Source organism: Cardiocondyla obscurior, linkage group LG05, assembly GCF_019399895.1.
Source record: "Cardiocondyla obscurior isolate alpha-2009 linkage group LG05, Cobs3.1, whole genome shotgun sequence".
In the NCBI taxonomy this organism is placed as follows: Eukaryota; Metazoa; Arthropoda; class Insecta; order Hymenoptera; family Formicidae; genus Cardiocondyla; species Cardiocondyla obscurior.
Window position 1 is genome coordinate 6,714,965 of NC_091868.1, and position 14,908 is coordinate 6,729,872.

Here is a 14,908-nt window from a genome sequence, read left to right on the forward strand (position 1 = left end):
AGGTTAAGCGCTGAATTATTGCCGCACGTCCCACGGGATACGCTACGCAACGCGTTGCGCGGTGGAGGGATGCGTGCGCGGACCTTCTCCTCCCACCATCACTTCACCCCGCGGACTATATATTTTACGGAGGGTCTCCCACTTTCGCCACTATCACTCCTGTCGCGGCGGCGTTCGTGTACGCCACACACCGCTCGGTCGTTCTTCCCGACGAATTGACGCGGTAAGCCGGAAGCTGTGCGGTGCGTTTTTTTTTTTTTTTTTTACGTATCTCTCGCGCGCCGCAGCTCTTTGACGAAGTGGTGCGATTTCTCTTCCGTCGCGTTCCCCTCGAACGGGAAACCCGTCGCTGTGGCCACTTTCGGGACCGGCGGGGTACGACCCCTTTCGCGCGCGAGGGGCGTGCAAGGGTTTGCCCGGGACATGTGTGCCACGTGGGTCGAGACGGAGGATCCACCTGCTGCTGCTTTTGCCGAGTGGGATTAGGCGAGCAAGCACGCCGGTAAGCGACGTGGCGATATTCCCAAAAAAATGTTTTCGAGCGCTATCACTCTGTTTAATTTGCGCCGAACTGTTTGTACTTTGAATTCGGAATGTCGACTGATTTTTAACGGACCTGCTAACATCTCGTGGCTACGTTAAGTAGCGGAAACTTAAAAGGCGTAATAATCGCGAATATTAATACATATAAGTAAACGCTACGTTAAAATGCATTATACGAATTAGTTTTCGAAATTCTTTAATATTCGCTGAAAGAGAACAGTGTAAAACAATATTTAATTTGTACCGTGTTCTTTTCTTGTTTTTTTTTTTTTTTTTCTACACGCAACATAAATTATTTCTCGATCGACGTAACGCTTGCGCTAATCGCACGGATCTTGAATGTGTGACGCCTTCAAAGGCTGTCTGGCGGACAAAGAGTCGGAGACCTCAAACGTGTCGAACGGAAAGGCGAAACGTAGGAAGAAAGCTGGGACGAATTTACCGATGATTTTTCCTGTAATTTATCATTAGGGCCGTGCTTCTCTCCTCACGCTCGCATATTCCTCGCAGCTGTTCACACATCGAATACTCGCGCGTTGTCTTGCAGCTAGAAAACCGCGGTATAGACACCTCTTATATCCATCAGTTAGCGACTTAATATATCAACCATGTAAATTTTGCCACTCTGTAATTCCTAGTCGATCAATTATTTCGCGAGAGGCTGTCTGTCTCGCACATGTAATCGCGGTTTTCCCGATATTCGCTTCAAAACAAAACCGCTGGCTAAAATAGAATCGAGAGTATATCACGAGGCATCTGCAAAAATGATTATGAATGATTCATTCCGATGGTAATGTATTTTTTATATTTAATTGCTATAAAATAAATTATTTTCTTAATTAAAAAATTTTGTGTTATTATATAAAATGGAGTGATATCGCGATAGTTATGTCGATCGCGCTGAAATTCGTTCGCAATTTTTGAGATTAAATATACAGTGAAAATATTTGTTAGAAAATTTCGTTTTACGTATAGATAATATTCATCCGTCTGCTGCAATCTTGTCGATGATGCAATTTCCGGATCAATAAGCGTTATCTATCTTTCTAACACAGCGATCATAAATAATTATCACATTTTACTTACTGTAGGAATCATTAATTTTAATTATCTACATAGATGGCTTTGCTAACGAGCCTCCGAAGTGGAATTATCGTGTTAAATCGTGTACAGAAATAAGGCCGACTATTTGAAATCAATTTGATCTCACGCTTTAATTATAATGTTCCTCAAAGTGGTCGCATTATTAAAGGCTAGAGCAGAATGTATCGAACGCGCTTGCCCCAATTTTTTTTTTTCCTTGCCGGTATACACGCACGTATATTTGCGACACGCGTCGGTGTCGAAATAATTGCTGAATCGTCAGCTCTCGACGTCCGTTACGCACATTTCCAGGCGTGCCGTGAAGTTTTAAGAGGAATTTAGAGCGAATCTAATAAACGCCAGCGTGACGACGGATGGCGCGTTAAAGCTCGGTCGCGACGTTTCGACGCGAAAAAAAATAAAAAAAAAAAAGAAGGAACGGGGAGCTTAACCTTGTAAAAGTTAAGGCGATCAGTCGGCTCTCGTCTCGCTTCGTCGGATTTGCGCGTCCCGTCTCTTTACGGAGCATCGTGATTTGTTGCGCGGCATCTGTTTTACGCTCTTTATGCCAACTTACCCTATTAATGACTTTATGTTTTGCAGGATGGCCTGAGCCTCGGAGCACGTCTTCCATGGACCGTTCACGAAAATCGGAAGATGACTCGCCGCCGCCGCGTCTCCTTCCCGGATTTCCGCGTCAACGGGATAGACGATCCGCCGTGATCAGGCTGGATTTAAGGTAAGTCATTTGTTCTTATTCGAATTTTTTTTTACGTCCGCCGTGAATTTTTACGTCTACGTAGGTATAAACAGTATAACGTATAGAGAAGATATAAACCCAAATAGCATTTGGGTGTATTACTGAGATTTAATAAAGGGCATAGCGAAAATGATTACGATGCAAAAAGCTATACCTGGACGTATAAATATTATTTGAAGCGGGCGTGACTCACGTGGCGAGCTTTAATTACCTTGAATTTAGCATGCCGAGACTTATTGCTCTCTGACTCAATCGCGTCGGAATTGGAAAGTGCAAAGGTCAGAAAGATATTGTGAAAAATGCAAAGAATATTTCGAGTACGGCAGTAAAATACGGAATAAAATTTGTAGGCACGATATAAAAAAAAATCGTAAAGCTTTTTTTAAAAGCGTTTAGGCATGTCGAAACCAATCGCAGCGATCGCCCTCGCGTCGAGTTTTTCACAACCAACCTCGAAGAGTCCAATAAACTTTTCCGAAATAAAATTGCGGGATATAAATTATTCAAGATACTCGCGTTGAGAATACACTCGAGTCGGACATCCTGTGTGGCATTGCGCTCTACATTTGAATAACACGTAGGGCCGAGATACCGCTTGAAAGCGCGCTTTCTGCGTGCAAAATATGAAGCGCGCTCTCGCGAAAGATACACCGAGAGTAACTCCGCTGCACGCGAGTGAGTTACGATATAATTAGGCGCCGGTATGCAAAACGGGAGATACTCGGTCGTTAGAACACACAGGTGGCATTGATGAATTTATAAGCGCCGTTCAGGGTAGCGATTAGACGTGAAACGTTTACAGTAGCTGCTATCTCTTAATCTTTAAGAGCACGAACTTCCATATCAAAATGAAATATATCAGGCATACAACTATAATTACAACTAACAGTATAGTGGAAAGCTTTCGGAAAACCTGATGGTATCCAATTAAAATTTACAAAAGTAATAGACTCCAGGTAGATTAGAAAAGAAAACTAAAAGAACTAAACGGATTAAAAGTACAAATAGGAAATAAAAATTAAACGATAATACTTGTACGAACTTTATTTCGAGCTCTCGCTCGGGCGGACAACAACGTGTTTGTTCTTACGTCGTGCGAGCAAACAGTTTGCTTCGGATTGACAGGTTCTTATTAAGTTGTGCAAACTAGCGTCGCTCGAGATCGATGAGCGCGATACGCGTAACGATAGCGTGCAATTTGAGCCGCGATGCGTTTCGCGACCGCGGATTAATTCGGAACGGGATAAAGCGACAAGCGGGCGACGATCGGCCGGAACGAGTAGGGGGGAAGATCATTCCCGCGCGAAATAAGACCCTTCGATAACTCGCCGTCTTAACGACGGAATTCCCTTTTCCGCGATGCATTCCACCGCGAGTCATCTATTTCAGCGCGGACACCTTGCGTAATAATTCTCTCAATGTGCGCGTAAGCCCGCGGAACGGGACATCAATCCTTGCTCTCGTTACTTTCGACGCTCCGGGCGGAAGGTCTCTTGTTATCCGCAGCTGTCTCGCTTTTATATCGCGCACATGCCAATGCCGTTGCATAATTACCGATCAGGCAAATGCATCGTCGCGTTTCCGCGGACGTTTAAAATAAATCCGGTGGATGGAGAAATTACAAAATTTTTTTTTTTTTATCTTACACCGCTGTAACGTGTAGTGATTTTGTATCGAGTGCCCAGCAGTTGAAATCGATTCTCCACTGTACGAAAATATTATAAAATTGAAAAAAACGTGACGCATCCTTTTTCTTAAACGCCCGCGTGTCTCTTCCAGATTCCTTTCTCATTTCGGCATATAATTATGTCTGGTTTTAATTTTTTGTAAACAAGTATTTTGGGATTATTAAAGCTAGTTTTCAGCGCGGGATATCTTGATGCGTCAGAAACGGAAGTACGTGGATCTCTGTAAATTTCTATGTTACCTTATCTCGAATTTCTCCACAGTACGTGCGCGGTACAAGTGCTAATTACTCCTGTTTTAATAGCGGACCAACCGCGGCACATAAAAATTTCCGCGACGGGGTTATTAAATTCCCCGCTTTAACAATGGGTAGCGGGCACAAAGCGTAGAAATGCGAAAAATTAGCCGCGCCGTATTGCGGTTATCTTCTGTCTCTCGCGCCAAGTTTTGCCATGTCAAAATAAAAGCGCTCACATTTTTTTTCTGGTAGAACAAGTATATAACATTTTACAATACCGCGGAGTTAATTATACGAAAGTACAATAATGTACAATATCTCGCTTTTTATCGCGACAACGTCGAAATAAATTCTCGCGAATAAAACTCTGTAGCTCGGTACTATTCACGAGTCCATCCCGTACTTTTTCGGAAGTTTCGAACAGCGATTGATATTTCCAGTATCACGTTTTTCCCAGCGGCGCCAAATCATCGTAAATTATACGAATTATTAGTTGCTATCAGGTGAGCGTCGTGAGCGGTCGGCTAAAGTAAAAACAAAGTATTTAACGTGGGTCCGTACCTCGAGATTATTCACCGCGGGGGGGTTGAACGCGTCCGGCTACCTCGCGAATATGCGCCTCGGCCGTGCTGCGACGAATAAAATCGTCTAGAGCGGCGAAACGATTCAAGAGCCCGCACGTCGCTCGTCGACGTTGACGTCCGTGAAGGTTCATCACCCGCGTATAAACGTTAATCCCCGGCGAGGTTAGGGATGAGAGCTCCTTTCCTCCGCGAAGGGAAGGAGAAGCGGCGCGAACAATAAGCAATCTGTAGCAGGTTCGTATGGTAATTATGTTGAGTCTGGACGTGAGCGGGATACGATTACTACATATAGGCCTTCCGCGGATCACATGCGGTATACATTACATGCGGTATGCGCGGCCGTTTACCAGAAACGGGTACAGGGCGTCCGAGAATTCACACGTTTTCCCTGAGCCGCGCGTATATCTCCGCCGCAGGATCAGGAAGAATCTCGATTCCTCTTTCGTGACTTCGGCTTTTAGTCAAACACAAACGAGACGCGTAATTAAACGTAGCGAATTAATTTTCAATATGGTTAATTAATAAAGCTTTTAGGTATATTGTAACATCAGGTGGAACTTAATGCAATTTATTAATTACACGTATGCATCTGTGTACTACGTATATTAAATTCTGTATTGGAAAATTTACCGAACGCTAGCCTTTGTTCTTATCTCTTTTGCATTATACGGTGTTATGGCTGATAAAGTTTCCTTGGCCGGAATGTTAATTGCGCGAGTAATTTCGGTTAAACATATCAATTTTTTTCTTCTTTTTTAATATAAAATTAGAATTTGTAAATTGTTTATAATTGAAACATGAATGAATGATTAGCTTGAGATCGAAACGTTTTAAATTTGGGTTTCTTTTTTAAAAAAAATCGAGCTCAGTTCGCTAATCACCGGTTCGCCGCAGAGACGACTACCAGCTAAGTGCATACGCAACGAGTTTGTACACGCGGTTGTTGTGTGCAATGTGTATCGGACGAGTGTCGAGCGATAACCTGGAACGAACGAGGCCGGTCGTACGCGTACGCGTTCGCGTTTTCGAGGCACGAATTCAGAACCAAGGCAAATTAATATCGATTATTTACGACGCGCCGCGCATGGAAGAGCAAGAATTTAATCGCGCACGGCGAATCACCGCGCGGACACGTGAAACGCAACGTCGTCGTGCGCGTTACGTCCATTAACCGCGCCTCAAAAACGACAAACGCGTCGGAAATCTGAAGGGCTGCTCGGCACACCGCTCCGCGACGTGCGAACGCGCTTTGATCTTTACCGCTGCCGCGTTTCCGTGTCATGCATTCCGCCGGGATGCATTCGCGTGCAATCGGATCACGAACATTCAGCTTTGCGCATCGCGCACTTCTTAATTCGGTACCTCGAAGAGGCCGCGTCGAGCCCTTTCGCGAAGCTGTGGGCTTGTCGCTGAGGACGAAGGATCACGCGACATCGCGCGCTATAAAGAATTTATTTTATTCGTAAAAACACTAAGCACGGAAACAATTATCTTTAACAAAACTAATTGCTTCATTTCGACAAAAGTGGCACGACGGGACGGATTAATTAACCTGTTTTCTAAGAAGCCTAGAGAAATCGAAAATCGTAACTTTGCCGGAAGCGTCCATGACTCTGTCGGCGAGGCCGTCGGCATCAAAGTCTCCATCTTGCGCGTACGCGGATTCGAAAGAAAATTACATGCTCTCCGAGTCGTCCACGTACGCGATTAATAACGCCGCTTTCGCGATGCTCGCCGATTAACATCATTAAATGGCGTAATAGAGCGTCGTATCTTCGCGACTTTCAAAGACTCTAATGACGCCCGAGGCGGACCTCGTCGGGGTAATTGCAAATCGAGCGTTTCTATTTCGCGCGAGCCTCGCGTCCCGATCGATTTATTTCGAGCCGGTACCAAGTGGCTGGACGTGTGAAAGAGAGAGGAAGAGGAAGAGAACGATCCTATCGGTATCGAAGACAGAATCGCCGCAATGAGCTCGCACTCGTACTCGCGAGAGCGCGTACAAGGAATACTATTCATAAGTCGAGCGGAACTTAAGAACGGCTCATGGCGTCTCTCGGCGCGTAGTCACCTCGTAATTTTCATGAGCGGATACACTTTTTGCTAACGCGTATTTACGAATATCGGCATCGCGCCGTGACTCTAGCTGGCCTCGACGTCTCACCAAGATAGCTGGGATATGCGAAGCGAAATTGCAAGCCGCGTCAACGAAAATGATTTATTGCACGTTAATTTCGCGGTCTTGTAGGTAATAAACCATACGGTTAATCTTTCATATATTAATTTCGCGTATTATAACGCGACGATTTAATTTTCGAAGCGTCCTGAAAATAATGTAAAATTAACTTGAGTGTGCTTTATATGCTCCTTCGGATAGACCTTCGTAACACGAGAGATGCGTCCCATGTTACATAAATTCGTGTACGTGTCACGTAGATTATACATATACGGATTATATGAAGACGTGTATTTGTAAAAGATATGAGAGTTTATTTATAAAAAGTGCAAAATAATATTACGCGTAACACGGTAAAATTTATTTTAATTTGCTTTAAAACAAATATTTTCCGTTGTTGTAAGAACCTATGTTATGAGGTCTGCTGCAAATTTTTTCATAAAATATAAAGGAAAAGAGTAGGAAAATGAAGCGGTAAAAGACGTATTTTTTAAATATTTTAGGGTCCATCTCAAAAAAAAAAAATTGTCCGATAAGTTCATGCATAATTTTTATTTTTTATAACAATTAGTCTCTACAGTTGCTTTTTTCGTTTTATAAAGAAATTGTTAATCTTTCGAGAGCGAAATTCGCGTTCGAGTAATGGGCGGCTTGTACTTTTCGTCGAGTGTATACCTACTTTTCCGTCACGTAATCGCACGCACGCATGGACCGCGGTACGCTTTGTCGAATCGAGGATGTCGAGACGTCGCTTTGAGCCTCTCACGAATTCGTTATCAAAGCCTCGGTAAGTCGATTTCCATGTCGTCATCTGGGCCTATTAAAGACAGCCGCATTAAAGACAGTCACATGGCACCACGGCTCCGTTGCCCCACTCAATACTTTGCATAATTTTTCTCAATCTCGACGTCTTACATTTCGGTTTTCCGTCAAATGAGAATATCTTAAAATATTCGTTTCAAGCTATATTTATTCATGCATATGAACGATGTAATTAAATGTCGACGCAAACAAATTTATATTTTTTATTAACTTCTCGTATGTTATTAAGAATATAATTAGAAATGCAAGCCTTACGTTCTGATTAAAAAAGAAAAAAAAAAAAAAGAGAAAGAGAAAAAAATTAAGCAACAAAACTTAGCGCGCGAAATTTTTGTAGCAATGTGCCGCTTCTGTTATTACATTCCCACGTTGGGTTCCCGGAAAGAAGCTCGACGAGAGATTCATGTCCTGCTCCGCGACTGTGAGAGTCCGTGAGCACGATGTACCCGCGATACTTGTTTCTCTTGTGCCGAACAGGTGGTTGCGACGCAAACCGGGGAGTTTGAAATACGGTCGACCCTGTAACGGCCTGAAAATTGCGGAGACGGATCCCCGTTTGGCTTCGTTTTACCATTAGACGTTGCAACTTGTCGTAGAATTCGAGCAAAATAGATTTTTTTTTTTTTTTTTTGCGAACCACGCGAGTCATTTATGAATGAATGTTGTTAAAGACGCGCTTCTCATTTTCGTTACATTATACATATAATATTTCGCTCGTAGGACGTAGGACCGGTACTGAACGTTTTACCTTATTTGCGAACTAGAAAATTACAGGGGCTTATACGTTATTCTCAGCCGGGAGATATAAACGTACTTGAGTCCTCGTAAAATTCATGACGAATGATTCGAGAAGAATGTCATTAAACCTTCTTCATTTTTACACGAAGCGGGCAAGTGAAGCCGTTGAGTCGAACGGTAGAGAAATTTTACGAACGGTGGAAAAGCGAGGTGGGAAGAGATGGGAAACGGCCACGCGGATGTGTAATAGAGTTCCACGCGCGGAGAAGCACGAATAACATTTCAGACGCGTAGATTTATCCGACTGCGGCCGCGCTTCCGGTGATCAATAATTTCCTAAGCTTCGGTTAAATGACCGGAGCGACTCGTTTGTTTCTCGCGGCTATTTGCGGCGGCGATGCGTCCGCCTGCAACGCGCGTTGCCACGAGCGAGTCATTGACTTTTCGTTTCTATCGGGCGGAGCTCGAAATTGATGCGAGTTTGACAGTTCGCGCTCGATCATATCCGTTTCCTTCCGGCAATTGCGTGCAATTTATGTGGAAATCCCGGGCATTTTACGGACAACGCGTGCATCTGACTCTCCGCCGTGGGTCTGTTCTCCGACGCGAGTCATTATCGCCGGTCGTTGTCGCGTCTCGAGAAGGTTCACACCCCCATTACCGGTATTGTGCTCGCATTGACCAGTCATCGTTCGATCGCGCTAAGCGCGGCATCAAGTTGCAACGACGAAGCTGACGCTCATTCACGCCACTCCGCGCGCTCCGACAGACATACGCATTGTCTACAATTGTACGTGTCATACCGATGCGCCGAGTTCGCGTCGCGATCGATTATTTCGTATCTTTTCGGAGCTGAAATTTTTACTTCCAGCATTGCCGCTCGCGTCTTTCTGTCGTTATTTCAATAAGCCCGACTGTCGTTCGCACTTCTCTTTCTCAGTTTTATCATTAAAAAATGCGAACGGCATCAAGTTAGCGATACAGAACCGCGGGTACAAATTCCATTAGTGTAAACAGATCTCTCTCTGCACACGAGCTTTCTGTTATCGATTGGAAACCACCGTTGACTAGCAGGACAAAGCTGACTGTTGTCGAATCGATAGGAATTAAATTAATTTCGTTTGAAGAACTCGGAAGTTTTGAGGTTTCCCGTTACGGAATTTCTGGGTGGCGCGCGTCAAACGAATCTCGGGAGTGCGGCGGCCACTCGGAAATTCCATCTAGCACGATCCCAACGATTCGCGTCGGGTTGCACCGCCGATCGGGCTGCATGTTTAATGTCGCGATGCACATTCGCAGCGCTCTCCCGCGGTTCGCTATTAATTCAGATCCCGAACGACTCTCTCCTCCCGCGCTTTGTCGGCGCCGATCGCGATCCTCCTCGCCACGGAATACCTATTGTCGCGTCAGAGGGCTCATTCGGCATGCGATTGTCGAGATCGTCGCGTTCGCGCTTAGCGATGCTGACGGAATACGCATCACGCTTCGCCATCAAACGCGACTTTATCACTCTCGACGGTTTATTTTAACATTTACAACGTGAGACCGTAATAATTAAGAAATAAATAAAAATCTTCGTACCCTTCTGCGATATTTATATCTGCATTGTCAAGACCTTCGTCTTATAACTCTGCTCATAAACTCGATGTCTGTTTCGCTTCATGCGTTAATCTGGCGGACGTGCACCCGGAACTCCGCGCCGGGGCACTCAAACTCGGCGCGATAAAGAGCGCGGTTTAATCACGAAGGGGTGAAGAAGCGAATTGTATAACATCGGCGCGGTGCAACCGCGAGAGGTCCGTTCGAGTAAACGGGCCGCGCGTTCTCGAGCCTAAGCGTCGCTGCCGCGAAAGGAACGCGGAGATCTAAATTGGCTGGAGACCGCGCGTAACGAGTTTACAGATCTCCGTGCATTATCAGCGGGTCAAGAGCATCAATTAAACCCTCGGAGCGTTAACGCGCCGCTTCTCGCGCTACGAGAAGAGCAGGCGCTAACGGTTTTACTCAGGCGCGGAATCGCGAGCAGCAGGCGCGAAGCCGTGCGGGCGACGAGCATCTACGCGGCTTTCTTTCGACGCTCGCTCGACTTGAAACGCGAGCGGATTCTTCTCTCGCGTTGGGCTAATCGCCCCAGCGACGACAAGACTCCCATCAACCGGCGGATATTGACGGAGGCCGCCGTCGCGCCGGTTCTCGCTTTTTGCCGCTGTTATTTATAGCAGATTTACATAGCCTCCTCAAACTCGTCACGAACTTTTACCGCAAGGCCTGTAATTTACGGCGCGCGCGCGCGCGATCGGCGGGCAGAGGCCCGTTTTAACTTGAATACTCTCTCTCACGTCCTCGTCCCCGACGTCTCCAATCGGTGCCCCTATCGAATTTAAGACGAACAGTAGCGCGAGAATTATTTTATTTTAATTCGGAAATTATTATCAATGGACTTGTAAATTAAATCTCGCACGGTGCTTTTCCTCTCGCGTTTCTAATAACGTCAGTTCTAATAACGAGAAACGGCGTACGTTGAATTCAAAACGATTTCGTTAAAATAAGTTATATTATAATATTAGGATACGTATTTTGACGCGTATGATTACAAAAATGATAGCGAAAATTGGCGTAACGATCTAATCAACGTAGAATGTCATTTTAACAACGTAATCGTGGCGAGTCAGCGCCTTGCATAATCGCGTCGCGCACGTGCACGTCGGCGGTATTACGAGCGTGTCGCGATAACGCATTCTCTCACTTAATCCTCGCAACGGCGACAAGTGTAAATCGTAAACGCGTGTAAACCTCACGTAACGTTTACGAATTTCCGTTCTCGACGACGGTGCGATACAACGCTGCTATTGTGCTCCATCGGCTCGGGAACGCCGGCGTTATAAGATAATTTGGAAAAAAAATGGGTTACACGCTCTTATCTGCCCCGGCAGGTTTTACGACGGCCGCTTGGCGACCGTGTCGGGCGACAACGGCGTCGCCGGCTTTGTTACCGGGGTCGAAGCCAACCTGACGCGTAAAGTTGCCGGGAAAGTCGCGATCGCGATAAAGCGCGCGAAGTTAGCTTGGAAGAAAAAGATCGTGGGATCTGCGATACGAAATCGTTTGACGTATAGTTCGCATCTCGCGGAACTTGCCGCAGATGTAGTTCTCGTTATTGATAAGAGTTCCCGCAATCGCCACACTGCGATCGTTTTGCGCGTTCGAATTGCGCGTGATTGGTAGGCCGATGCCGCTGAGCAAGTTACACTCGTTTACTATACGTTGCTCAGCGAAATCGAGAAATCATTCATGATCGTCCGCAACAGGGTCACCGTGCCACTTGATCAATACAGTTTCTCGGATTTGCGATTACATCGATCACGTTTCAACATCGCAGCTGACCGTCACGCAAGAAATTAATGTGGAGTTATGAGAACTGGCTTGGACGAAATGTTTTAATATTTTATTTCGCGAGGGAATGTACAAAAAAAAAAAGTCAAGCCCTATTTATTTATTTTAACAAGTTTTTGGTAAATTAAAAATTTCCATTTTTAATTTATATAATTATTTTTTAATTATTTTCGACGATATCGCAAATCGGTTTGATGCGACTCGTAAACCTATTCGTTAAATTTAATTTGCATTCACGTAGCTTCGCCATAAGCATAATCACTTATGTATCGTGTATTTTAAGTGGACACGTCAATGCCACAATACAGGTCATCGAGGTATACGTACGGCGTTCAATGTGTCACGATCTCTGTTTCTGATGCCTCGTGATACTTTTCTGTAACAAAACACACGTGGATTATATCGTGTTACTCTTCCACGTAAAAGCGGCATTATTTTATATCATATTTATCTTACAAGTTGCTTAATTTATCGATACTCACGTAGTTTGGATCGCTATTTATTTTCGCTGTCGTCGTGTCGTGAAATTGAGTCAAGATTGACTCCGACGTGGAATCTTCGCCACACGACTTGCGTTTTTATTTCCGTTTTACAGCATTCCATTAATTCCATTTATAGCTCGTCCAGCGAGAGATATCTTTGCGCGCGTATTCCAAACGGATGCGGTTGCTATCGCTATTTTAGTAGTTGCAAAATCAACGCGTTACTATGTTCCCTTATGGAATCACGCATTACGGTGCCTATAAACCGTTCCGCGCGTGACATACCGCAACTTGACTAGGAAAACCAGTGATTTCCGGCGTTATGCGAGTCTATTTCGAGCCATGTGTAATAGCAACTCGAGGATGACGCGCTAAAATGACATTTCCCATGGTAACATTCGGAGAAGAACGTGCGAAATTTCGCGTTGCATTTGCAATCAATAACTCGCGCAATTTTTCACAAAAGCCCATCTTGATCATTTCTCTATCGCAAATCTACAATGCAAATTCACGTGTTTTGTGTCAAAATTTTTTTATCTTACGTCATCGCGGTTGTCGCCCGAAGGACGTGTATAAAACGTATGAATAAAAAAAAAAAGTTTTAAATACAGAAATTTATATTTCGCTTTCAAACACGTTACCCGCGGAAACGAAACTCCCTTTGATGTGACCGGTGCGAATTAAAAGCCCGCGCGAACCTAGCCGATCCGCAGGGTGAACTTTACCACGTTAGTTACACTCGTCACTGTCGGTCAACGTGTTAAATTAATCACGGCGGCAGAATGCTCTTCAGGGTTTCTCGCTAGAGGAAGCTTTATCCGTTCTGAGAATTGGCAGGAATTAATTTGCGAATCGCCGCGCGGCCGCGCGCGCGGAAACGGCTTCGTCTCGCTTCAAACGCCTAATTGATGGTTCTGTTTCGACGTTGTTCCCTATAATAACGGCGCCGGGCTACATGTGTGCAACATATCGCTGCAATCTCCGCGATACTACGACGTCGCTCGTGGGAATACAGCGCGCTTGATACCTTGTCGATAACACGCGTCACGGTGCGAGGGAACATTTCCGTTGTTTGAAACTGACAAAAACAGCCCCAAACGCCGCGAGAGTATCGCCTCCGATATCTATACATCGCGAAATTCAGTTGACTCGATAAATTGTGCAGTTATTGAACTCTACTTTTTTTTTTTTTTTTTTTTTCTTTTTTTCTTGCACATTTGAAACATTTTTCCGAAGTGCAAAATTAATTTTAAATGTGAAACTCAAACTCTTGGGTTTAATTTCGAGCTTTCGCAGGGCGTCGCGTTTGATCGCGAAAATATTACGTTTTCTTTCAATCGTGGAATATTGTACGCGTTAAAATGACGTATTAAAATTATTATTGATATCACAATAACGTAGTAACGCATATAAGCTGTTTCTTTTATTCGGTATACGTAACAGTCGAAAATCATTCGTCGGCAGAGAATTAAAATAAGAGAGGCGCGAGGTCAATGACCGCAGAATAAGCGACTTATATGGAGAATGCCGGGTTGCTCATTAAAAGTTGATCGTTTCAACAATTGCTCAGCGCGTCGTAACAGTCATTAATCTCATACGTGCGGCTTTATTAATACGGAGGATCATCGCCATAAATCTCGGAAGCAACAGGGAGTCATCGCGGAATCCCACGACGCCCAATCTCGCGCCCGGACTCATAATTATCTGGACTAACGTTTGTCAACGAATGTTATTAAGCACTCGTTAGCGGCGTACTTTATAGCGCGGGGTGTGGTCCCGTTATTAATCACATTATTTCGGCTGGTCGTTAAATGGACAGTTTAATGGATCGAACTCGGCCGTTGGTCAGCGGTGCGTGTGAGACGAGAGCGGCGTGCAAACGCAACGATCGCGTCACGTGTCGCCAATTATTTTTTTATCTGCGCTTAGATTAAAAATAATCCGATCCAACAATCGCGAATATTGCCTCTAGAATTTAACGCGCAAATTTTTTTAACGAAACTGTTTTTCTTTTTTTTTTTAATTAAAAGTTATTTAACGCACTTTTACCTTTACGTCAGAGTTTTTAATTTTATTCAAAAGTTTAACGTTGCTAACAAAAATTTCGACATAAATGCTTTCTCTTCTTTCGCGTAAGATAATTGTTAAATCTTTATCCTTTTACGTCTCCGCTTCCGCAAAAAGGAAACTTTACCCGGTCTTCACTCTCCGATTAAGACCGCGATTGAGACGTGAACCTTATGAGTCGCTTGGCCGAAGTGCTGTCCTTTTATCAGACGCGTAATTATCGCGGAAAAGAATTACCGTGGCGGTCCCGGAGAAAGCCAGCCGCGAGGGACGTCGTAGGGATTGCATGGACGTATCAGATAAGAAGATGCGTTGCACGTGCGCGGGTCCTCCGTT

The 14,908-nt window shown here is 44.6% G+C and overlaps 1 protein-coding gene across 2 annotated transcripts in view; it reads left to right on the plus strand.

The window, feature by feature from the left end:
* Positions 1 to 14,908, plus strand: part of LOC139102652 (thrombospondin type-1 domain-containing protein 4) — a 55,586-nt gene that overhangs the window by 9,098 nt on the left and 31,580 nt on the right. Inside the window, exons 1-2 of one of the 2 annotated variants that reach the window (XM_070656721.1) lie at positions 275 to 502; positions 2,230 to 2,365. In XM_070656721.1, the coding sequence (XP_070512822.1) occupies positions 2,259 to 2,365 (107 nt within the window). In that variant the 5' untranslated portion in view covers positions 275 to 502; positions 2,230 to 2,258. Of the gene's footprint in view, positions 1 to 274; positions 503 to 2,229; positions 2,366 to 14,908 lie in introns of those variants that run through there. The other variant, XM_070656722.1, reaches the window with a different exon arrangement.